This window comes from Coturnix japonica, chromosome 24 (assembly GCF_054131305.1).
Source record: "Coturnix japonica strain WE chromosome 24, WE-NBRP24, whole genome shotgun sequence".
NCBI lineage: Eukaryota > Metazoa > Chordata > Aves > Galliformes > Phasianidae > Coturnix > Coturnix japonica.
Genome location: NC_140686.1, coordinates 9,468,964 through 9,493,717, shown reverse-complemented (window position 1 = coordinate 9,493,717; position 24,754 = coordinate 9,468,964). Strand labels below are relative to the sequence as shown.

The window sequence follows — 24,754 nt, the reverse complement described above, 5'->3', positions numbered from 1 at the left end:
CCCATCTAACACAGACCTGTGAGCTGACATTTATAGCTCTCTGCCATTGATCAATATTTACTTGTCCGAGTCTCCAGGGGCTCCTGGTAGCTGAGAAAGGGGTGAGGAATTTCAGTAATCCTCTCAGAACAGCAGAGGGATGCATTTAAAAGATGGGGTGAAAGCACATGCTACAGACAGGCCAGTTCCCAGAGGCAGCAACATGAAACCAAGGAGGGAGGGAGCAGAAGAATGGCTTCAGATCATAGAGCCATTTTCATCCTCATCTCAATAATGAGTAGTAAATAAACTCTTCAGTCTTGCAGAGTTCAAACCAGTGCAAAAAGTGATAATTCAAATGAAAGCTGTCCTAAAAACTGTATTAGAGCTGTTTATGAGGGGGCTTGAAGAGTCAAACTGTGACTGAATCGAGGACGTTTGCAATGCAAGGCACATCATGAGCATCACTGAGTTCTCCTTCCAGCCCTATGATGGGTTGGGATCAGCACTTTTCCACTCATAGAACAGGGGGGTGACCCAACCCCCAGAAGACTTTGGAGCTTAAGTATGGTTTTAAAATGTTTGAGGTAAAAGATGGTGAGAAAAAACACGGAATTATTTTCTCAGCTACTTCTGATGAAAGAAAGGGATGCAGTCAGATCTCCAACAGGACAATTCTATCCCAATGCCAGGAGAGCCAGAGGAAAAAGTGAAGAATGAAAAGCACGTGCTAGGTGTTTCGTCCCAGTAATAAAACATTTACTAAAGCAAGCAGAAAGCAAATGCACAGCAGATAAAGAAAACGTCACAATGTCACGAAAACCTGACAGTCTCTGATACTTCTCTGAGCAGAAACAAGACAGAGGTGAGTGCTGACGTGTTTCAACACAAGAGCTCCTCCTTACCTTCGTGGCTCAAACAAAAAAAAAGTTTAAAAAACAGATAATGCACACAATGAGTTAAAAACGGTCAAGCAAGATTTTACAGTTTTAACCTCACGTGTCCAATACGGGGCGGGATTTGAGCTGTTCCACTCCATCAGTTGCTTTTCAGGTTCTCCCTAAAGGCTTCTGAGCAGCAGGTCCCTGAATTTCCAAATGAAGCCCCTTCATTGAGCTTCACTTCATGGGGGGGAACCAGACTTTGATTGCTGTGGGCAGATCTACTTTTCTTTTTACTTCCCTTTGTTTTTACTTTGAAGAAAGCAATCAGCCCTCTCATAACAGAGGGTGCATAGGCACAGCAGAGAGACACGTTTGCTATGCAGGCATCCACCCATAATGAAGGTTATTGGGGAAAAAAAGAGAGGTTCTTCACAAGGGAAAAAACAAAAAGACACCTGGGCAATAGGATTGCTGTATTGACCACAGAGAAAGCAGGGATTTCACCCCCCAACTTGTGAAATTGTGGTTAATTGGGCTGGAGAAGGATCCCTCGAACAGCTTTCATAAGAAATGAAAGAAAACTCAACTCGCTCCATCCCACTTAAAGCAAGGAAAATGGATGCATTCTTAAGTGACAGGGAGAGATGGAAGGGGCAATCTGGAGGCCAAAATTTATTTGGGGATAAAAGAGGACGTGAAAAGAAGAAACTGGAGAAGAACTCACCATAGCAAACAAACTGCTGAAGGGTTAATGTTAAACGGGTGGGTCCTGAGCATCAGTAGATGAACTGGTTTCTAAGTGGATACGCTGGTTAAGAAAAGACAACCTGAAACAGTTTCTTATTGTTCCAAGGACATGAAACAGCTTCTTTCTTGTTAAGAAGATCTGTTTAAATCCAGCAGAGTTATTTGAGTACTGAATGTTTAAAAGCAGAACCCAGGTGGCGTTATCAAAATGATTTCTTTTTGACTAAGCATTGCATGTACACATCATTAAAGTGAATGTCTGCAGATGTACCGGCGCAGACTTGCGTGGGGAGTTTGCATGGTTTCCTTCTCCTCCCCCAGCTGCTCAACAACCAGTTACCAAAAGAACCAAGAAATCCTCTGGATAAAAGACAACACTACCTGCAGAAATCCCAGGCTGCGAAGCACCAGCTTCTAACTGTCCCATCGGCTCTTCTTACGTTTTGGGGGCTCTGGGACAGCGAAACCATCTGTCTTGTTGTCTCGGCTGTTGGCATCCTTCCTGTTCTCCCCATTCCTGCTCTCGTTGCTCCTCCCTTCGCTCATGTTCCTGCTGTCAACGTTATTGCGATTGCTGCCGCCAGTGTCGGTGAAGTGCCGGCTTTCAGCGTGGCGATGGCTGTCCCCATGTCGGCCCTCCCCGTGCCGATAGGCATCACTGTAGCGACCACCTCCTTCTCCGTGGTGCTGCATGTCGTTGTAGCGACCACCGCCCTCCCCTCGGCGCGGTACCTCGTTGTGCCGACTGTTCCTGCTGTCGTTGTAGCGTTCCCTAACAACGCCTCCACCTCCACCGCTGCCACCACGAGGAGTGCTGCCGGCGCTGCCCATGCCTTCCCGATTACCTTCTCGATTGCCTTCCCGATTACCAGCACTGGCATTTGCACTGTTGTTGCTGTAGCCCTGCACTCCGACGCTGGGAAAGGTGGGAACGCTGCTCAGAGTCCCGGTGCTGGTGAAACCTGGGACGCCCTTTGCTGCTGCGGTGGCTGCAATGGGGCTGTCAGGGTTTGCAGCATTTTGTTGTGCAGAACTTGTAGGTACTGAGTTCAAGCTCCCAGCACTAGTCCAGCCGCTCGCACCAGCAGCAGAGCTTCCAGTCTTTTGATTATTTAAGCTTGCAGCAACAAAGTGGCTCTTATACTGAGACTGCCAGAAAGAGAAGGAAAGAAAAAGAACAAGAGCCTGTTGGCCTCTGTGCTGCACCACAGAACACACGGCCATCATGCACACACAAGCCTATATATTCAGTCCAGCCCTCATGCTAACTCTTCCCCTTCAGACTCTATGCCCCAAGTGAATGAGACATGGCTGCAACAACCAAACCCAACTTCCCTGAAGTCAGCAGCGTTTCTGTACTTTCAAGGGAGCAAAAATGTGTTTCAAGCTATAACATTTCCCCCCTTATTTCCTTTCCTCCCGAGTTAGAACTTGGATTAAACCAACCTGAAAAGCTGCTTTCATTGCTGTAAGTCTGTCTCCCATTGCCCCAGATGACGGCTTGTATGCTTCATAGTTACTCATCACATTGTTGTTGTTGCCACGGTCCTAATCAGAACGACAAAGGACAACTGGAGAGATTTACCCAACAGAAAAGCATCATATTTAACATCTTTCCAAACCTATCTTCACTCTGAACTCAGGGAATGCACCCACTGAGGATCATAGACCTTCAGCGAGCACTGAGAGCAGCACAGTCTGCCCTATGTCCTTTAGGACAACAGAAAAGCAAAGGTGCAGGAGGCCTAAGCAACTCACTGTTCAACAGTACAACCCTATTTACCAGCTCCCTACAGCACAAGCAAAATGGGATCAGATGGTGCTGTTCACAGATGTCACAAGCATGACAAAGTGTGAACAAGACTTCAGCTGTGATTTCTGGAATAACGATGAGCATGATGCATTTCCAGCATGTCTGCAGTTTGTTCCTGCAAATGCTGGCAGTGAGCTGTTTTGCTAGGAAGGACAGAGTTTAAAAGATCCAAAGACTATAAACAGCTTCTTCAGCATTTCTACTTACAGAACTCTCTGATCCCAGACCAGGACGCTCGCGATATCCTAAGCCACCACCACCAATATTCAGCTTCTTGCCTTTTCCTCCTTTGAAACGGGATTTCCGGAACCACGGATTCTGTGTAAAAGGAAAGCAAAGGGGAAATCACACAGGGAATAATAAGCTTGAGAAACACAGGCAATGAAACTTAGAAAAGAAGGATTTTGAGTATTTTTGAAAGAAAAAGATGAAGCACGCCATTTCCCAATCCACCACACAGCTGTTGCAAGGGGATGGGGCAAGGCAGACTGCACTGAGTGGTACCTTAAGCTTGCAGACAGTCCTGTCACATGGCTCTGAAGCTTTCCCTACAAATGTTCCTTATGAAAATGGATTTTATGTCCTTATCTCTTATCTGTATTAAAGTTTCGGAGGCTTGCTTCTTCTAAACCCAGAAATAAATGCCATTTCTAATGTCATTCACTTGAGAGGTCTGCATTTACTCATACCTGGGTTTTATAGATCCAGCCCATTGGCTGACTAAATGAAGTTTTACCAGTGAAACTTCCTGCAACAAGCAGTGGCCAGGAAGGAACAGCCCAACCAGGCCTCCCATTGCCAGGTTCTTAAATAAGGGTTAGCTATATCTCTCATTGTGCCTGGTAGTCTGTTCAGATCATAAGCCAAGCTATTCAGGTTTGTCCTCTCTCCTGACAGGCAGCCTATGGAGCCGTGCATCACAATCTGTGTCACTTCTGACAATGCTGCTGTGTCAGAAAAACCATTTACTTCCAGCAGTTAACATCCGAGCTGCTTGGTGATGAAGTCAGAAGCGTGCTAATCTATCTCTGAATGTGGAGATTATCAAAAAGCCTTTGCTCTCCTGCAGCTACATGGCCAGCACCATTGTGAGCAGCCTTCCTCCCAGAGTTTTGCTTTGTACCTGCATTGCCAGATCCAACAGCTCTTTGGAAACGTGTTGATTAGCACCTTCCAGATTTCTGACAAGGTCCCCAGCGAAGTTACTGTCCTTGGGGGTCAGCAGGGTGTAGGCAACTCCCTTCTCGCCTGCTCTGCCGGTACGTCCAATTCTGTGGGTGTGTGTGTCGATGTCCCGCGCCACATCGTAATTAATTACAGTCTTAATGGAAGGAATATCCAACCCACGAGCTGTAATGAAGAGCAATACAGTGGTAAGGAAGGACTCAAAGCAAAACCATTCATACCAGCGCACAAAGAGTTTCTACAGGAGCAGATCCTAGTTAAGACATCCTTTGTAGACTAAAGCTCTTATCTCAAGTGCAGCAATATCATTCATCACCAAGCTCACAGGACTGGAGATGGAAGATATCACTTCAAATAACTGTTATTTCAAGTGAGAAAGAGGTCTTTTTATTAAAAGGACTTCAACATTCATTCTTTGTTCAGCGAAGCATCTGGGTACAAAAGCTGCTTTATAGAAGGCCTCAAGTGTTTCCACCTCCTCTTCATGTAAGCATGAGTAAATTCATCAGCTGATTAATAGCATCAATTTCCTTCATAAGCAGCTTATTTACTTTCTGTATATTAGAACATCTTTATCTGTATATATGTCACTGTATATTTAACATCACTAGGAAACTTTCAAAATAAAATCCCTTACTAACATCGTGTGCTTCTGAAAAACATCTGGGAAACAGCGTGCAGCAGGTGTAGAAATCAACCTTGTTGTCTTCCACTAAAGCATGCTGTAAGCTTTCCTGCTGATATCCACAACTTGCCTGAGCCGCAGTTCCTTATAAATTCACATACCTGCTACATCAGTAGCTACCAGTATCGGGATCCCCTTTTTCTTAAACTCTGAAATGACTTTATTCCTCTCGCTCTGGTCCATGTCACCATGAAGGAGCCCCAGGTTATGATCCTCCTGCTTGAGGTTATTAGCCAGCTCTTCAGCATTTGCCTTCTTAGTGACAAACAGGAGAACACTGCCAGAAGACGTGAACTCCACGAGGCGCCGTGTCAGCCAGTTCCACTTGCTGGGGCCAGAGGGGAAAATCTCCACTATTTGAGTAACATCTTCATTTGCCTATGGAGAGAAATAAGCAATGATGCAGGATGTGTTGCAGACAAACAGCAGAATAAAAATCAGGAATTTAAACTGATTTAGAGAATAAAGAGAGCAGAAGCAACGAACTGATGTTCTCTTTTGAATGAGGTTGCAGCTGTCTCCTGCTCATTTAGTGGCTGACCACTTTATCTTCTCAATGCAGAAATGGCAGGCCAGGTGAGCTGCACTTTCAAAAACCTGAGAGGCAAACTGCAGTTGTTGATGCTACGCAGTTTAGCATCCAGCTGACTTGAAGATGTGTATTTACAATTCAGATGCTACCCATGACTGAAATAGAGCATGCAAGAACAAGGTTTGAGGTGGAGGGGGTGATCATCAGTGAAAGGTATTCAAATGGGGGTCAGAGAAAGTGACCCACAGCATCACAAAGAAAGGAGGTATAAACAGACTCCCTGTGCACTCTACTGAGATAACAGAAATGTAGTGGGGCAAAAAACTCTATCTGGAAGTTTCTATGGAAGATTTGGTTTCTACACATTAAATGCTAATTACTGTGTGGACTAAGTTCTCAGACTAGTAATTTAGATCAGAGAACAGAAACTGACTGAACAAGGTAAGCTGCTCCTTTCCATAAGCAAAGTAAAGGAAAAACAGTTTCCTAGAAAGACAAGGCTTCAGTAGCTACTCAGTTTTTGTTAGTGAGAGATATCTCAGAGAGACAAAAAAATGCAGAGAATGGGCCAAAAAAAGAACGTTCAGAAGAAGCTTGTGAAACACTGCAACAGGGCAAAGTCTCCTCACAGTAAGTGAACATCCACCCACTTCAACTGCAGGAATGAGTCTGCTAACAGTTCAACTGTTCTGTCAAGCAAGTATAGAATCAACATTCCCACGTAGACCAGCTGAAAGGCTTTATAACCAGTTTCAAATCCCCCATTGCAAAAGCTGTCATTGTTTTATTTATACTTGTGAGACAAAGCAAAAGGATATACCCACTATTCAGCCCAGCAAACAAATCAGTCACTGCATTAATGCTGTTTCACTGCATGATGAAACTCTCCCACCATCACAAGAATATACGCTGGCAAAAAGCTCAATAAAGTAAACACAACAGCACAATAACAACAAACAATCCAAAATATTCTTTCCTAAACACTAAGGTATTTCTTGCTAAATTTAAGAGGTGACTACTGCAGTTTAACATAAAGTTCAGACAGTGGAATGATTCATTGCTGTGACTGTCTCCAAAGTGTGATTACCTCTCCAATGTCTCCCTGCACCACTCGAATGGGGTCGATCAGAATATCTCGGGCCAACTTCTCAATCTTCTTACGGAAGGTGGCACTGAACAAAAGGGCTAAAAGGAGAAAAGAAAAACACTATTTGAACTCCCTGAAAATGTTTCACAATTGTGACAAGGCAGCACATGTGTTAAGAACCTGCCTGACTACACTGTCAGTGACCCAAAGCTACAGTCTGACTTACCAGTTCTAAGGAAAATCAGAAATCACACTATTAGAACTCCTTGAAGGAGAAACACCTTGCATGGTAGTTGAAACAAGATGTGAATAATACATAGTATGCTGCAAGCCTTCTTTTATCACAGTTTAAAACATGGGATCTCAAAGCACGTGAATATTAATTCAGCTAATCATCTGAGTAAAGACTGCAGGGGGATTACAGACAGATGAACAATCCGGTCATAACTGCTCACACTTCATAAGCAACTTCTCCCAGCAGCCCACAAAGAGAACAGCACCACAAAGAGAGTCCTGCAGAAGTCTCACTGGATTTTCTGTTCTCATCACAGCCACGCAATCTCTGTTCCAGATTCTGAGCTGGCAGCCCACCACACAACTCCCAGTAGTTTAATCTGAAACGTGCTCGTACTCACTCTGTCTGTCTGGACGCACGTGGCTTGCAATTGATCTGACCTGGTATTCTGAAAAAGAAGGAACACGCTCCAATCAACATTGTATGCTCGTCAGTGAGTGGAATAACTCAAAGTGCAACTTCATTACTTTAACAAAGAGCAATAGAATGAATGAAAGCTTCTTGTTCTATTTAACTTTGCTGTGGCTTTCCAGTTCTCTTTGTTGCACAAGGGAAGTTCCTTTACTGTGCAAACAAAGTTCAGCAAAAAGCAAAGATCTGAACCAGAGTAACCAGATTTGAACCTGCACACCTCAGGTGTTTCCCTCTCTTTGCATCAAAGTACTCTCAGATTTTTACTATGTCCTGTGATTCTTGAGTACATATCCAACATCATACAGATGGGAATGACTGATTCTGTTCCCTTAAAGCAGAGAGTTCTTACAGCACCACTGGATTGCGCTCACAGAATCAAGGCACAGAAGAGAGTTGGCTGTAAGATATTCACCACTCTTAGGAAAAAAATCAGGATTTCTAGGATTTATCAACTGGGTTTCCCAGATCTCTACATCAACAGGCATTAGAACTTTAAATATGAGCTTTGTGTGTATTTCTGAGTATACTTTACTTAAGTATTTTCCAGTATCCAACACTACAGGAGTTATAAACAGTCATATGAAACAGAGAAACACACACCACTGCCTTCCAAAGCAGTGACTTCTGTTCAGAACGTACCAAACCCCATATCGAACATTCTGTCTGCTTCATCAAACACAAGGTAAGTGACTCTTTGAAGGTTTGTTGCTTTCTTTTTCACATGATCAATCAAACGACCCTGTTGGGAGAATGAGGAAATTAATATTAACAGCCAGTTTGAAATAATATTAAAAAATGTTATATACTCAAACTGAATGCTCGGGTGCTCTCATCCACCTTATCTGCTTTTATCCTCACCAGAGATATAGAACAGAAAACATCTCAGGGCTTCAGTCCAGAAGTAAATGTTAATATTCCAAGCTTAGAAACAAATAACTAAATCTCTCATCAACTACCCTATCAAAGTAGAATTGTAGGGATAGCTTTTGGAAGGGAAGTAGCGCTGAGATCCCAGAATTGACCATTCTTCATTTCAATTAAACTTTAACTGGGAACTGACTATTAAAACCTCCAGTTTTTGGTGCAGGAGTGATTCATGCGTTGCTTTTTTGGCTCAGTACTTCAATAAATAGCCAGAACAGGACTTCCCCCAACCATCAGTCGCTCAGTTTTGCACGGGTTTGTAACCAGCTTTTGCAATAAACGAGGTCATCTGAGAACAGTCCTCATTCAAATCACTGGTTCAGAATGAACACCCGTTCTGATTCAATTGTACTGTTGGCATAAAGGTACTCACTGGTGTACAAACGACGATCTCTGCCCCCTCCTGGAGGGCTTTGGCTTGCTCCCACATGCTCCCTCCTCCATAGACTGCCACTGAGCGCAGGTTGTACGCCTTTCCAAAGCGCTTACATTCAGAATGGATCTGAGAATTTTAAACAGAACACCTCACAGTTCCTGTTACACAGATCTGAGAAAATATACCTACCTTCACAACAGAGGGCAGCTTTTGAGGTCCACTTTTCAGCTAATAGCTTCACGAAATTATTCAGAAATCTGCAGGGCTGAACACTCCAATGTTTGTGGACCATTTCCATTCACTTACTGGGAAAATGTATTAAGCCATCCAACTGCAATGTAAGCTACAGGCTCTATTCTTCCACACACACAGCTTGTGGCAACAGACCCACAATACTCTCAATATTTAAGAATAATTTGGGACCACTGTGTAAAATTAACAATGATTTATAATTTGTCACGATCCTACAACAAAAAGGAGTGCAAGTGAAGGTTGTAAGCTTACAAATGGAGGCATGTCCAGGGTAATTACTTTCAAATAGATCACTGAGGTTCTCTGGCAACTTCTGCACAGAATTTTGCCTTCTCTAGGAGCACTGTATGGCACATACATGCTCTCTGGACACATACCTGTTGGCAAAGCTCTCTGGTTGGACATACAATCACTGCAATGGGGCCATCTCCTGGTTCAAGCTCTTTTTGATCCATGATGTGAATCAGCATTGGCCAGATGAAGGCTGCTGTTTTTCCACTTCCAGTCTTAGCTATCCCAATCATATCTCTGCCACTCATGGCAACTGGAACACCCTAGAAAGAAGGAAATTTTAAACCCATATTTTACCTCAGTATTACATGAAGAACTCAGATAACAAAAGAAAAGCATATTACAAGGGACTCACAGCAATATATCTGGATGCGGACACAGTTTTATTGAGAAGTTCAGATTAGCTTGTTTCAAAGACTAAAAGCAAATGTCAGTGTTTGGGCACATTACTACATCCCAAGGATATATTTACCTGGCCACAAACACTTCCTGTCCAGCTGTGAGGATGCTAAAAACAGAATTCTTTGAGCCTATCCCTTTGGTAACCATTCTGAGTGATAAAGTATGCAGTTCATCCCCACCCACTGCTGCTATAAGGGCCTTTCAAGTTTTAAGAATGAGAAATAAAAACACCCAAAGCTCCCTAGAATAAATGAAACACTTTTTTTCCTCCATGACAGCTCGGAAACTAGCATTGTACACATCCTCACATCCACTAAGGACCTTTTGATGTATTCTATTAGATACATTCAAGATGTTAGGAAGTAACAATCCTCACCTGACATTGTATAGGCGTGGGCTGGGTATACTCAGATTTCCTAATTTGATGCATTAGCTGCTCATCGAATCCAAAATGAGCAAAACTACTGCCTGGTCTTGGAGGAGCAGCACCGGAGACCTTAGAAATAGAAACAGCGTTCACAGAAAACAGGAAGAGAAAGAACAAACACATCCACACAGAAATGAATGAAGCATCTTTACCTCAGAAATCTATTTTTTACTTTTTGAGTAGACTAAAGTTTAATTTGGCACAAATTCCATATGTGCCGTGTAAACAGGACTTCCAGATATTAAAAACCAAACATAAATGGTCAGTCAACACAAGTTACTATAAAAATCACATCTACCTCCTCGTATAACTGATCTCCAGATAGTTCCTTTCACAGGAATCACCACACTAACATGTTTTAGATGGGAAAAATACCCAATTCTTGTTTATAGCATTTCCAGTCGCAGTTCTTAACTCTGTGGTTCTTAAACAAAAGTGTACCTATACAACTGACAGTCTTGGATGCCCACTTAAAGATCGGAGGCAACTTTAGAGATCTGCTGAGGAAAACCATTATCCTTTCTATCAAAGCTATTGAAGGTTTCAAGAGGCTTCGCATTCTAAACCTTTAATTGAAACTACTGAGGCAGCTTGAAAGAATGGAAGCAGAAAGATCCCAAGAAGGTGACTCTGTGACATGCTTACCCGCAGGTTCAGCTTGTGCCGTAACTCCACCACCTGCTGTGGGGTCAGACTGGTGATCTCTTCATGCTCGTCATAGAAATTTTTCTCAAACGGGGGATATTCAATCTGCAAGAGTAATTACTCGGTTAATCCAAGACTCGAGTTTCTCTCTGGACATCTTGATTTTGGAGGGAAAGGTTTGAGGAAAATTGTCTGCAATAATGTTCATTTGATATGAAGTAATTCTAAGGATTTCAGTACGACTCAGGTGGCGCAGCACTGAAACGTTACCTGACAACAGTGATGCATATGGAAGCATATTTCACTCTACTTCTTAGCTCCTGTTTTCTACCATCCCTCAGACTGAACAGAATGCAAAATAACTTCCTACCTCTGAATGGTCAATAGGTGGAAGAGGATCAATGATTTTTTTGGATGGTGCAATTGGATTCCCATCACTGTCATATTCCAGGTTATCCTCTTCCTCTTCTTGCACCACACCAGCAGCGGGGTTTTCAGCCATGTAGCGAAAATAAGCTTCCTGCAGCAAAACATACGGTAAAATTGTATACAACAGGATGCAAAAATACCACGTTTGTTTAAACAGTGCAGATGTTAGATGGCTGTTTGTTTTCACACACATCACTGGGAAACAGAACGTTCACTAGGACTGGTTCTTCTAATAAATACCAACAGGTATGCCCAGAAAAAGGACAAGAAGAAACAAAGAAAACAACTACAATGTTCAATTAGACCACAAAATGCTTTAAAAAAACAAAAACAAATACCCTTCTTCTCTTATAGGTCTGCTTAAGAACTTCTTCCACTTGTAATGCTTTAACAACAGAAGAATCTGACCTTATTTCCACATGAACAACATACAAATGCTGTAGGTTTCTATACAGAGAACACAACGTGACTCTATGTTGACCTCTTTTATACAAACAAACTATGCTCAAGTTTCTCCTCTTCCCCTAATTACACTCAAGAAATGACAAGTCAACAGCAAATGGGAAAAAAACTATTTCGGGAGTCCTTTGACACAAGCCCAAGATAGAAGCTGTCACATGCCATCCTCACAGCTTCTCACAGAATCCCACTTATGTCTCACTGACACATCAAGACATTCTCATGCAGAAACACCAGCCTCAGTGGACTCTCTTCAGGCAAAGATCAGATTTTTAAAGCAAGATTCAATTACAAAGGAATGTGCACACCCATCTGGCTTTCTCATTCACATGGCCAACTGTCACTCAGCCATCTGAATATGTATACAATATACTTGCTTAGCAGCTGTCTGCAGGTGTAAGTTATCCTAGCTCAAACTTGAGCATGGCTACACTCATCAAACTGGCAGCAAAGGCCAATGGGCACAACAAGCCGTCCATCCTCTGCATTAATACAACTACTGTGGTAGCTATTAACTACAGTTCAGTAGGAAGGCACATTTTGAAATGAAGTGCTTCCTTTTTGCTTATTATTCTGTTACAGCAATGCCTACAATCCTCAAACAGAACTGGAGCCTCTCTGAAAACAAAGAGCAAAAAAGCCTGATTCTTGCCCTCAACAGACACAAAACTGCACTGCAAATAGCTTCCACAGTGGAGCTCCACATTGAGTTAATTCAGCTCATCTCAAAATGAATGAGACCCTTAGATACCAAAAAACCTGTTGTACAGGAAGTTGAAATTCAAACTGACTGAAAAAAAATCTTCTCAAAATAAAAAAAGAATTGTCTCCTAATATTCTTCTTTTTTTTTTTTAATGAACCACCTAGAAAGGTGGAGACAGCAGGGTAACCACTAGAGCTTCCTGCTGAATTGTCCGAGTACTTTGCATGGCACTGGAGTTTTGCTTGTACATAGCAGTTAATGTATTTGGGGAGGGAAGATAAAAAACAAATAAGAAGATAAAAAGACTGCATAGGAACTCACTTGGTCATCTTCCTCTTCAATGTCATCTCGAATACCCCTGGAAAAACAAGCGGAGAAAAAAAAAACTTCCCTGCAAGTGTTCCACATAAGCAGCTCCATAATTTCAATTGATTAGTGCTGAGCTCCATATTTTGTGGAAGACACAACACTAACAACTCAGTAACATTTATAATCCCAACCCATGGATTTTTCATCTTTGGTGTCAACCATAACAGCGACCCTGCAAAGACTTCATTTTACTTCTATTAACGAGACTGAAAGATTAGGGTTCCGTCTTCCCAGTAGAAGCCACATCAAAGATCATCCTGGTCTAAGCTCTCGATGCTACCAGATGTCCCATAACTGAAGAGGAATATGAGCCAGGAAGTGCAAATCCGGTTCAGAACATCCCCAGGTGGTGATTTGGATCCGGTGTTCTGTTTCAGGACCATGTATAATCTGATCAACCCCATGCAATGCAAGTCCTACCAATGTTTCTGACATTTACATCAAGAATCAAAGGCATAATTATTTACCTTGGTCAACACTGATAGATAAGCTGCAAAAATGTAAACTGCTTAAACTCCAAATTTAGCATTCCAGTTGTCACACATTACCTAAAGCATCACCTGACAGGGAATGTCTTTAAACCTAGCTCATATCTAGAGGGGTCTCCAGTATCTCCAGTACTACGGTACAGCAGTACTGTTTCATGTTATCTACAGAACAATGAACATCAACAAAATGCATTGAAATTTTCTTAGCACCATACGAGACATTGTTAGGCGTGGGAATTACAGTAAAGAACTTACTTAGCATTCTTTTTTTCCTTGTCTTTATCCTCCAGCCTCTTCATGTCTCGAGCAGCTTGATCCTAACAGGTTATAAAATTGTGAGATGTTAAACAAATAACAAGATGATAAAAACTGGGAAGGAATAATAGTTCCTGCATAACTAGACCACCATGCCACAGAGACAGCGCTTTCTCAACTAAACCTTCTCTCATCCCACATCCTATTACACTAAACCAATTCTCCTAATAATTACTTCAAAATTTAATTATAACTTTGTGGTAGTGCTGTTGAAAAAATACATTCTTGGCACTCTTCTGGAAAACACTGACAGAATCCAGCTAAGGATTGCAGCTAAGGAACTACTTGTGCTAAATACAGATCATTTCCATTCAGGTTGTGAAAAAACACACAGATCTTTAGGGTTGCACTCAGAGGTGCACAAAGATGTTACGTAGCCTTAGCATGCCCAAAACATGTAAAACATGTAGGTACTGGAAATTTTATCGACCAGTTCCCCATTTAATTCATCTTTGAGTTCTAATTAGCGGCATCTTGCATAAAAAACAAAAGCTAGGTGACATTCTGAAGGCAGCTGCCAAAACTATGCCTGGCATTTGCTGCTCCTGACGGGAGAGAAGTACTGCCATGTAAGTTAATAAACATTGCATGAGCTGGGCCTTGCCTCCACTTCAGCCATGAATGCCTCCAAAGGATCATCGTCGCTGTCAGAGTCGGCCGATTTGGAATTGAACTGCTGGCGAGTGGGGGAATTCTCTGCAGGTATGTATGGCAAGTCGACATTGCTGTTATCTTCCTCTTCATCCTCAAAGTACCTGAGAAGCAGCAAACATCAGCCCAGTCAGCACAGAGCCCATAGCAACACACTGTTGTGATTTCTGAGTCAAGTTTCCCATGCAGAATAGGATAATAAGAGTCAGTGCACACACAGGGCTTTCCTGCAGGTGACCAGCTTGGGTTTCTTTGATATTATTGCTGTGTTAGAGTATTTATGGTTGAGTGGGCTTTTCTAAACATCCAAACCTCGTAGATGTCACAAATATTTTCACTGACCTTGGAAATAATAAAAGGCTGAAACGCAGAACTAGAGAAATAAAGGAAATAACCTTATAAAATACTTACGCATTTTCTTCATCGAAATTTGCTCTCTTTGACCCAATTTTGTAGAAAGAAGGCAGCTGGGGAGGTCCCGATTTCGCAAACGCAGCAGAAGAACCGGCTGTTCCAAAAGCACTGTGAGACTGCTGAGAAAGCTTCGGCTCCTCTTTCTTTCCAGGTGTTATGGCAAATCCACCAAAACCAAAGCCTCTCTTTGTACCGGGTCCACCTTTATTCCAATTCATGATGCCTTCAATAGGTCTGCTAAAGTCAGAACAGGTAAGTTAATGCCTTTATGCTTTAGGCAGGTATTGATGATTGCCCTGATTTTTCTTGAAAGGAAATTAACTCATGACAAAGAGACATGGGAACTATAACTGACAAGACTTAGATCTGCTCCCCAGAAAGGATTTAACCTTTGTTCTTTTCTTGTAAGTTTAAACATATCTACAACCTAAAAAGGACTAAAACAAAGGAATCCACTTTTAAAAGACAGTGTCCCTTAAGTATTACTTCAGCACACGTTGCTTGTCCTGTTTGTTTTACAGCTTTCAGTTTTATGATGCAAGGCAAACAAACCCAAAGCCAGAATCTGGAACACGAGAGAAACAACACTTCCTATTTAAAGTCATTCAGTTACTTTGTTTGCATGATCACGTAAGTCATACCTTGAAGGCTGCCAAAAAGAGTATAACCGCACTGCTTTCGAGTGTGTTGGAATGGGATGGCCCAACAGCCACAATCATACAACAGCAAGATAAATGAGTTTAAAAGAATATGAGGATAACTACTGCTGCACCCTGTGCAGAACATGCAGCAGCTTGGTACTTGTTTGGTCAATCTCAGGTCCTGAACACCAGGCTCACTTCAGGGCAAGCTCTGCTTTTCAGTTCCCCACAGCTCAGTGCCCTACCCAGCCCTGCCTGCAGTCTGTCCACCTGCGTGTGCACCATCCATAGGAGCTCTATCACAACATACACAACATGAAAGCTGGCACGCTGCGCTTCTGCTGCTGACAGCACAGCGGGGAACCTCTTAAGTTACAACGTCTGAATTCTGGGACTGTTCCTCACTGTATCAACCCAGAAAGAAAAGAACCGTCTGTTGGATCTGTCACCCGTGTGAAAACCTCCCACACGGGTCAGTTAGTCCACGGGACGGCAATGGAACACACAGAAACCGTGTGGCAACACTGGGCTTCGCTTCCCCCCTCCACCCCGGGAAGGGCAGGCCGGGATCCCCGGCTCCAAGCAGTGTATGGCCGTGCTGCAGCAGCGGGGCGCTGCCTGAGCCCCCCCACAGCACCGGGCCCCTCACGGCCCTTCCAAAAGGCGGCGGGCCCTTTGTGCAGGCCGAGCCCAGGCCGCCCGCCGCCGCACTAGGCCTCGGCGCCTCGGTCCAGCGGGGCCCAGCGGGGAGGTGCCGGGGTAGGAGGTGCCAGGGGAGGAGCCACCGCGCTGCCCAACCCCGCCCGGCCCCGCAGCCCCTCACTCACCGCGTGGGCAGCGCAGCCGCCGCTTCCCCGGTTACCGGGGCGGGGGGTGGAGACGGAATGGAGCGCCGCACCGATGTGCGTGCGTACGTACGTACTTACGTTCTGACGTGCGTGCGTGCCGCGCTGAGGTCAGAGCGCCGTACCGAGCATGCGCACTAGCGGCGGGTGAAGCCGCAGGTGAAGGGTTGTAGGAGCGGGCAGTGAGAGAGCGACCGGCAGCGCCGGGGCGGTGCGTAGTGCGCATGCTCTGTCCCGCTACGCAAAGTACGCAGCGTTACGCTGTTTGCGGCCGTGGCGGCGGGCAGGGCCTGAGTGTGCGGCGCCGCGTGACTCAGGTAACGCGGCCCGGCCGGGTCCCAGCTCCGCTCTGCGCTCGGTCCCGTCCCGTTACACGGTGTGCGCGGCACTGAGGAACCGTGGAACCGGGGGGTCACGGCCGGGCTGGAGGGATCCGGGCCTTTATTGGGAAGGAAGCGGAATCCGTCGGTGTGAAGGCCGTGCTGGGGTCCCATAGAATCGCTAGGTTCCGCTTTGCTGTGTTTAACGGCTTGATTTACGTTCCTGTGAGCGTGCTCCGTTTGGGTTTTTGCTGGATTCCTTTGGCACTGTAATGGGTTTTAGCTGCCCTTGTCATTCATAGCACTGAGCGTGTGGTGCTCAGCGCCGGGCTGATTTACAAACAGATTGTTTCTATTTGGAGCTCCTATGGGATCAGTCTCGTTAACCTGCAGGTTCCCACTCGGATCGGGTTGCAGGAGGAGTCTTATGCCAGCCCTGCTGCAGCTGATCGCCCATAGAGCATCGTACAAGTGTATGGAGTCAAAAGGAACTCGAAGATCATTTGGTTTCAACCCCCCCCTGCTGTGATGGGTGCCTGGGGAGGGCGGCAGTCGGTTCTCATTGCATTGAGACCCTCAGTGATGGAGGTGGTGAGAGCCTGGGGCTGCTTAAGCAAAAAGACATAGGAAGCTGAGGGTAGAAAACCAGAACCATCCAAAATAACCCAAATCTCTGCAGGTTCCTGGTAGTTATGGGGGGAGCTTTGATCTCATGGGTCCATTCATTGTTATTTCTATATATCCATCCATCATTGAGTGTCCAAGGAAATGTCTCTATGTCTGAGCACAAATGGAGGTGGGATGCCCTGATTCTGGCCATGCAAAATGATCATAAATGAATAGTTACTGGAGATGTCATGTAACAGAATTGGTGTCTCGTAGCAGAAGGATTTGATGCAATCTTGTGGATTTTTTGCAGCGAAAATGAAGAATTTCTACGTTTTCATTGCTGTCCTGTTCATCCCGTGGGGTTTTTCTTTGGCCAAGTATGATGAGTTTGAAGATGGAGACGATATCATGGAATATGACGACAATGACTTTGCTGAATTTGAAGATGTTAATGAAGATACAGTCACAGAGTCCCCTCAGAGGATCATCACTACAGAAGATGATGAAGAAGAAGCCACTGTAGAGCTTGAAGGTCAGGATGAGAATCAGGAGGACTTTGATGACACAGATGTGCAGGTATCTCCATGGATTCCCTGATGGTATTTCTGAACCGTGCTTTCTTGCTGTATGTTTTTGGATTGTGATTGCCAGCCTTTAGATCTTCACAATGCTTGTGTTTCTTATCCGTCAGGAAGGTGACACTGAGAGTGAACCTTATGATGACGAGGAGTTTGAAGGCTACGAAGAGAAACCAGATGCATCCCCTAGTAAAAATAAAGACCCCATAACAATAGTGAATGTAAGTACGAGTTTTGTTTCTATTTCTGTTATATCATTGCTTAATTGTTGGTGTCTCTATGCCAGTAATTGTTATACAGACACTAAGAATCTTATTTACTCTCTGTAGGTCCCTGCTCACCTTCAGAACAGCTGGGAGAGTTATTACATGGAGATCCTGATGGTAACAGGTCTTCTCGCTTATATCATGAATTACATCATTGGGAAGAACAAAAACAACCGTTTGGCTCATGCGTGGTTCAGTACACACAGGGAGCTGCTAGAGAGCAATTTTGCTCTTGTTGGTAAGTTGTGTAGTGCATTCTCAACTTATTTCATTAGAATAATAACAGCTCTGGATGTAGATAAATAATATGCCACTCTTCCAGTGCTGAAATAATGGTGTGGTGGTTTATGTTATTCACAAACATCATGGCAATACTGAATTAACCCAGGAGAACCAATTTCTAAGTCTGTTGTCACCACTTGGTGTGTGAATGTGTGGGGCATTTATCTTTCATTCTTGTTTTCTTTAGGGGATGATGGCACTAATAAAGAAGCTACAAGCACTGGGAAACTAAATCAAGAAAATGAACACATCTACAACTTGTGGTGCTCTGGAAGGGTGTGCTGTGAAGGGATGCTCATCCAGCTCAAGGTGAGGAGGAGTGAGTTTGTTGCCAGATTTCAGTCTCCAGTGTGAGCAACAAGGAGGGCCCAGCTGTGCTCCATGTCAGGTTGAGAGGCAGAGTTCTGAATATGCACATGGGAAGGGAAAGCTGGTCAGACAGTCCTGTATTCTGCCCACTAAAGTGGATCAAAGTGAATAATACTTAGAGTGTAGAGAACGAGAAGTATAAAGAATATGTGTTGGAAGAGTCCAGCTGCCATTCAGAAGGACTTAAGCAGAGGAATGGACCAGCTGGTGTTTCAGTGAGGTCTAACAAAGACGGTATCCTGCACCTGGGATGGACAGTCTCACTCATTAGTTCAGCTCATAATTTGAGAGAACGAGGCCCTGAGCAACTTGATGAAGTGCAAAATGTGGGCCTGTTTTTGAGCAATATGAGTGGCTTCCAATGCATTCATCAAAGCTACGTTCCTCTGTAAAAAATATCGACATAAAACAGCCCCGTTTTTCCTTAATTTCCACTCATATCTGCTAATGAAGACCTTCATTCTAGGTACATTATCAATATTCTGAGTTGAAAATCTTGTGTTTCTAGTTTCTCAAGAGACAAGACCTACTGAATGTTCTTGCACGCATGATGAGGCCGGCTTGTGACCAAGTGGTACGTACTCGACCCTTCAGATCAGCTGTGCTGAATGGGTGCCTTCCTTTGGTGTGGCAGTGCTGCTTTTTGTTGTATTTATACTATGTGCACTGCTGGGTGTCTTTGCATTGTATTCTGCACCTTACAGTCCAGTATCTCGTGGAACAATCTGCAAGAATTATCCGTATCTCTGACAGTATTTGCTTATGTCTGTTAAGAATGCTGAATTTAGATATGGGCAGACAGGCAATGAATGTCTGCTCTGCAAAGGAGGCTTACAGCCCTTCTGTCATTACTATGTAGCACTATACTGGAATGCTGAACTGAATGCTCAGCAAAAATTAAAAGCTACCTTTCCCTAAAATACACTGAGAAATTGCTAATTACTTTCTGCCCTGCAGCAAATAAAAGTAACAATGAATGATGACGATATGGACACCTATGTGTTTGCTGTTGGAACGAGAAAAGCACTGGTGCGACTTCAGAAAGAGATGCAGGACCTGGTATGTGCACTCACGCTGGAATAATAAGACAGGAGTTCTTACATCCTATTCTTTGAATCTGTTTGTTTAGCAGGAGGTTGGGTTATGCTGTCATTATGTGTCTCATTTCACCCCATATAATTTGCACAAATGACTTAGTTAAGGATTGAAGAGTAAACTTATTAATGATATCTGACATGGAAAAATTTGGGTCATGTTTTTACCTAGACTGAAATCAAGCTCCCCAAATATTCAAGCACTGAAGCTTGCAAAGAACTCAGTAATAACAACCAGTGATTTGCAAATCTTTCTTAATGTCTCAAGTAACAGCACTGAAGTGTGGTTGGTGGGATACCAGTAGCTTAGTTGTTTTATCAAACCAAATACTCTAAATGCATTAATCCACTTCAGGTGTTTTGGCGTGGAAGTGTTGCAATTCATTTCTCCTTGAAGCACTCCTATTGAAGGGAAATACTGACTTAGACTACATGCACTGATACTTGAAGTGTCCTCAGCCAGGCAGTGACTGAATTAATGCATTTTTTTTCTCTTGTTTCTTTTCGGGTTCTTCTAGGGGTCCCATTCTGATGGAGCAGTTTGCTGTGATAAGCTATTTGCATGCTTGTATTTATTATTGTTTTTTTTTCCCTCCGTTCCTCTGTTTGCATTAGAGTGAGTTCTGCAGCGATAAACCCAAGTCTGGTGCAAAGTATGGGCTTCCAGATTCCCTGGCAATCTTGTCAGAGATGGGGGAGGTCACAGAGGGAATGATGGACGCAAAGGTAATCTGGGCTGATGTATACAAATACTCCTTGGTGCTCCCAGCACTTACAGCCTGTACAAAAATTCTGACCTTAATCTCCTTTAAAAATCACAATAGAACTAAATGGCCCCAGTGAGATCTAGAAACACCAAGACCCTGAAGAAATGTAAGGACTGGAAGAAGGGTGTAGTTGTCACTTGTAGTTGTTTTTACATATCAACTGTTGGTCTATGAACTGAGGACTTGAAACTTACTTTCAAAGCTTGCAAGTTAGCTCAACAGCCAGATGAAAGGAGGGTGTCAGTCTGTCCATGAGCCCTCGGTGTTCAAGCTTGTCGTCAAATGAAATGGCAAATCCCAAATGAGAATTAAATGTGTAGTAACTCCTGAGTTGCTTGTGTTGATTCCAGGCATTGAGGCACATTCTGGCAGTGGCTTAAATTGTGATGTCATTGTGGCAAGCAGAGCACAAATGTTTTCTGAGCGATATGTGGACACACTGGCAAACCAATATTGAGCGTGTAGGAGGATGAAAGTGTTGGTGAGAGCAAAAACTAATGCTGGTTTCTCTTTCAGATGATACATTTCCTCACGCACTATGCTGACAAGATCGAGTCCGTCCAATTCTCGGACCAGTTCTCCGGTCCAAAACTTATGCAAGAGTACGTATAAAGCTAGATCTTCCCCTTCTGTTGTAACACAGAGCAAAGTAGAGGCTGACAGACATGTCTGCAGTGTGCTGCTAGCTGGAATGCACATAAAGGTGCAAAGGTGAAGCAGCTGAATAAATACAGTCCCAGTACTTCCAAACACTGCATTGATTTAGAAGCTGAAGGTGTTGTATTGCCTTAAATATTTTTGTGTGCTGGTTACTCTATAGCTTGGGCTGCTCCCAGTCGTAACCTGGCTGTTACAGTGTACACAGCTGCATGGAAAACAATTGAGTAATCCCACTGAAGGTGGACGAGTTCAGGAGTAAATAACGCCGCAAGAAGAGTGGTTGAAAAAGCACACATTCATCCAGATACTATCTGAATGCACTGAGAGCTCAGTTTGAGCAAATTTTGCTGTTTAAAAGACAAAAGGCAAACAAAAACCACCTGTATAAGTACTGTTGTTCCAGTTAATTCTCAGGTGTTTTTCAAAGTTACACAGATACGATACGTTTTGTTTCTCTGAGCCTTGTCTTGGGGTACTTCTCACTGCTGCCTCAGAATCACCAAGTAGTGGGTGCTTTATCCTACCATCTTAATCACCATGGAGGCTTTTGCAAGGGTGTGGTTTGCTCACAGGCATACAAATAAATGATCCATATCAAAACCTGAAACTGCCCTCTAAAAAAAGGAATGTACTTTGATTTAATTGTAAGGCAAGACGGTGTCTTGTACTGAAATAGCTAAGCTTTGAAGGCTCTGTGAAATCAAGGTTTGCCTTTGTTGCATTAGAATCCTGAACTGAGTACAATAGGTCAGGAATCTGAGTAGACTGAAACTTAAATGTGTTTATTTTAATCTTGTGTGTAGTTTGCAAATGTCTCTTGGTTCTCAATGAGGTCCCCTGACAGTGGGAGATATTTTGTGTGCCCATGTTTATTTGCTCATTTCAGCCACTTTTTCTTTCCTTTTAGGGAGGGTCAGCTTACAAAACTGCCCGAAACTAAAAAGACACTTTTGTTTACATTTAATGGTAAGAGAACTGTGTGTGTGTTACGTGTGTTTGTGTGTCAGAGTGGTGGTGGGCTTCATCTCTGCTAGTCAGATGCTCAAGTTTCTTCACCTGTTGAAGATGATGTTACAGATGCCTGCATTGCATGCAAACAGGATCACTGGTTGATTAGCCAGTAAATAGAAGGCAGCAGACAAGAACATCATCTTCATTAATGGCGTGAACAATAAAGAGAATTACAGCCGATAGAAAAAATGCTGCCAATCTCTCTGAGTTAACAGGGAATTCTCTATTTCAGTGCCTGGTTCAGGCAACACTTCCCCAAAGGATATGGAGTCTTTGCTGCCTCTGATGAACATGGTTATCTACTCGATTGACAAAGCAAAGAAGTTCCGTCTGAACAGAGAAGTAAGTGGTATATGCTTTGTGCCTTCTGAAAATCGTATAAACTCCAAGTGTTAACATTGGATCCTTAATCTTAAAGCTAGGAGTCTTGTCTTTCCAATGTAACTACCACAGGTACTCCACTCTGCTCACAGGGAATCTCGATTAACTGCCTTTGCTTTTCTCTGTGAAAAGGGTAAGCAGAAAGCTGATAAGAACCGGGCCCGTGTGGAGGAGAACTTCCTTAAACTGACTCATGTGCAGAGACAGGAAGCTGCCCAGTCCCGTCGGGAGGAGAAGAAACGAGCAGAGAAGGAGCGGATCATGAATGAGGAGGATCCAGAAAAACAGCGTCGGCTGGAGGTGAGATGGATTTTTGTTATAAACTACTGGCACTTTAACCCTGCAGTATCTCCAGGGCTGCCTGTAGGCATTACCAGCAGCAGTGCCTGACTTAATCAGAAGGGATTATACACTTTCAGTGTATGCTGTCCTACTTTCTGAAACATGTGAAGGCTGTCAATGGGGAACCAGCTTACCTGCTCAGAGATGTGACCCCAAGCACTCTGCTGAAGGTTGCTTCTATGTCCTGCTTTTCTGAGACGAGCTTGTTCTCGGGTTAGATCACCGGTGCTCATTGGGATCTCTGTATCCTTCCCTACAGGAAGCTGCGTTGAGGCGTGAGCAGAAGAAACTGGAGAAGAAGCAGATGAAGATGAAGCAAATCAAAGTGAAAGCTATGTGACTGCACTGTGAGAAGCTGCCACCTGCAGGGTTTGAATCCATGGGGTGCAAAGAGCTACTTAACTCCATAGTCCTACAGTTCTTTGAACACTACTAGCCATTAAGGGAAATGTTCCCTGCATTGGTGTTACTTAAGTATTACAGCAACGTTGCAGGTTTATGTGCAGAGCTTTTATTCCAGGTGGTGTAAAGTTTTGCTACTTGTCTGTTTGGGGGGGGGGAAAAAATGCAATATTCTTGAATGCTCTTTGTCATTTATTCTTTAAAAACGTAAGATTGTAAACACATCCATGTGTGCTGGTAACGTGAATGCTTTGGTTTTAAACTTTGGTTTTAGTTATTAGGAAGGAAGGGAGGATTTCATAAATTAAGGGGAGGAAAACTGCACAACAAGCATTTACTGTGCGTTTATTTGCATCAGGCTTTTAAAGGCACAAAACGTAAAGCCTTCCATACACAATATGGATACTTCAGGGATTTAAGCCCAGTAGAACAAGAGTTATTTTTCTTTTTCTTTACAAATAAGGTACCGGTTCACCTGTAGGTATGATAGGTAACATAGATGGTTAGATGGAATGGGAGTGGAGTGTGTGAGTGTCGTTTCCTACTTGTGGTTTTGAATGCTACGACCTTAATACAGTGTAAAATGTCAGCATGGTGGTTCTTTAGGAGCGCATGGTGAGTTAAGCAGCTTCAAGTAGCCTCCCTGGAATATTTTAACTGTAAAAACTTGCCTCAAGAACATTTCTCCTGGTCTTAGCAGCTGCTGCCTCATTCACTTCAGCAAGAAGCTCGATTCAGTGGAGTATCTGCAATTGCCAATTTCCCCAAGAAAGTGAAAACGTTCCAGTGGACATCTTGTCTTGTCTGATAAGAGTATGAGTGTGTATGGGGGGAAGTGAAATGCCCTTGTGCAAGCACTTCATTGAGAGAGCTGTGCATTTTATAAATGCTTCTAGTCCAGAAGGTGTGATGATATTGTTGCTGTGACAGACTTTTTACAGTTCTGTGGGGAAAACAGTGTCTTGCATTTCCTTGTACAATGATTTGTACAAACTTTGTTCTTAGGCAATAAGAATGAGCTGCTGTTGAAACAGCACTTGCTTCAAGCTCTTGTTCCAGCGTGGGGTACTTCACATGGATTTAAATGCAAAAGTCTGTAACCTGATTCATGCAAATATGTGAAATTTTATAATGGTTGGTAAAAGTTAATTTAAAACCAAAACCGATGTAGATTATGTGAGATTTTAGCACTATTTAGCTTTAAAGATTTAATATGATCGTGTTTCAACAATTTCTTTGAGAAGAAATATTGGTTCGTGCTCTCTTGAAGCGGACAGCTTTCCCTCAGTCCCACGGCAGCTAATTTTGTAATACGAACATTCAATGAACTACCTAATGAAGAGTAAAGGATCATTGAAACACTCTACCTGTCGTCTTTGCTTTGGACTCCATGTTCCTCTCAGCTAATGGTATATAAGTA

The 24,754-nt window shown here is 43.4% G+C and overlaps 2 protein-coding genes across 7 annotated transcripts; one reads left to right on the top strand and one right to left on the bottom strand.

Moving 5' to 3' along the window:
- Window positions 1–716: 716 nt before the first annotated feature.
- DDX42 (DEAD-box helicase 42) lies at window positions 717–16,339 on the bottom strand. 3 transcript variants are annotated; one of them, XM_015885668.3, is made up of 18 exons: window positions 16,236–16,339; window positions 14,765–15,004; window positions 14,307–14,457; window positions 13,643–13,704; window positions 12,852–12,888; window positions 11,309–11,458; window positions 10,939–11,043; window positions 10,243–10,362; window positions 9,551–9,727; window positions 8,919–9,047; window positions 8,261–8,360; window positions 7,548–7,595; window positions 6,913–7,010; window positions 5,395–5,671; window positions 4,547–4,773; window positions 3,631–3,741; window positions 3,057–3,158; window positions 717–2,759 (listed from the first exon to the last, which is right to left on the bottom strand). In XM_015885668.3, exons 2-18 carry the CDS (start codon window positions 14,983–14,985, stop codon window positions 2,025–2,027), a joined length of 2,850 nt encoding a protein of 949 aa, XP_015741154.2. In that variant the 5' UTR covers window positions 14,986–15,004; window positions 16,236–16,339; the 3' UTR covers window positions 717–2,024. The 3 variants fall into 3 exon arrangements, with proteins under 3 accessions (XP_015741154.2, XP_015741155.2, XP_085379689.1); XM_015885669.3 differs by having other exon boundaries at window positions 14,765–15,001; XM_085523563.1 differs by lacking the exon at window positions 12,852–12,888.
- Window positions 16,340–16,351: 12 nt separating this feature from the next.
- Window positions 16,352–24,700, top strand: CCDC47 (coiled-coil domain containing 47). 4 transcript variants are annotated; one of them, XM_085523594.1, is made up of 13 exons: window positions 16,352–16,464; window positions 17,493–17,758; window positions 17,874–17,981; window positions 18,090–18,264; window positions 18,496–18,617; window positions 19,186–19,251; window positions 19,635–19,736; window positions 20,387–20,497; window positions 21,055–21,140; window positions 22,106–22,164; window positions 22,442–22,551; window positions 22,723–22,890; window positions 23,192–24,700. In XM_085523594.1, exons 2-13 carry the CDS (start codon window positions 17,498–17,500, stop codon window positions 23,270–23,272), a joined length of 1,449 nt encoding a protein of 482 aa, XP_085379720.1. In that variant the 5' UTR covers window positions 16,352–16,464; window positions 17,493–17,497; the 3' UTR covers window positions 23,273–24,700. The 4 variants fall into 4 exon arrangements, with proteins under 4 accessions (XP_085379720.1, XP_015741158.2, XP_085379721.1 ...); XM_015885672.3 differs by lacking the exon at window positions 16,352–16,464 and adding an exon at window positions 16,509–16,570; XM_085523595.1 differs by lacking the exon at window positions 16,352–16,464 and adding an exon at window positions 16,509–16,629.
- The last annotated feature ends 54 nt before the right edge of the window (window positions 24,701–24,754 follow it).

Excerpts from the sequence above, each read along its gene's own strand:
- DDX42 (XM_015885668.3), bottom strand. The coding sequence starts at position 14,985 with ATGAATTGGAATAAAGGTGGACCCGGTACAAAGAGAGGCTTTGGTTTT. Across the intron at positions 11,459-12,851 it reads TTGAAGAGGAAGATGACCAA|GAAGCTTATTTTCGCTACAT; the intron begins GTGAGTTCCTAT and ends GTTTTGCTGCAG. Across the intron at positions 9,048-9,550 it reads CCAGAGAGCTTTGCCAACAG|ATCCATTCTGAATGTAAGCG; the intron begins GTATGTGTCCAG and ends TAAAATTCTCAG.
- CCDC47 (XM_085523594.1), top strand. The coding sequence starts at position 17,498 with ATGAAGAATTTCTACGTTTTCATTGCTGTCCTGTTCATCCCGTGGGGT. Across the intron at positions 18,265-18,495 it reads GAGCAATTTTGCTCTTGTTG|GGGATGATGGCACTAATAAA; the intron begins GTAAGTTGTGTA and ends TGTTTTCTTTAG. Across the intron at positions 20,498-21,054 it reads AGGGAATGATGGACGCAAAG|ATGATACATTTCCTCACGCA; the intron begins GTAATCTGGGCT and ends TTTCTCTTTCAG.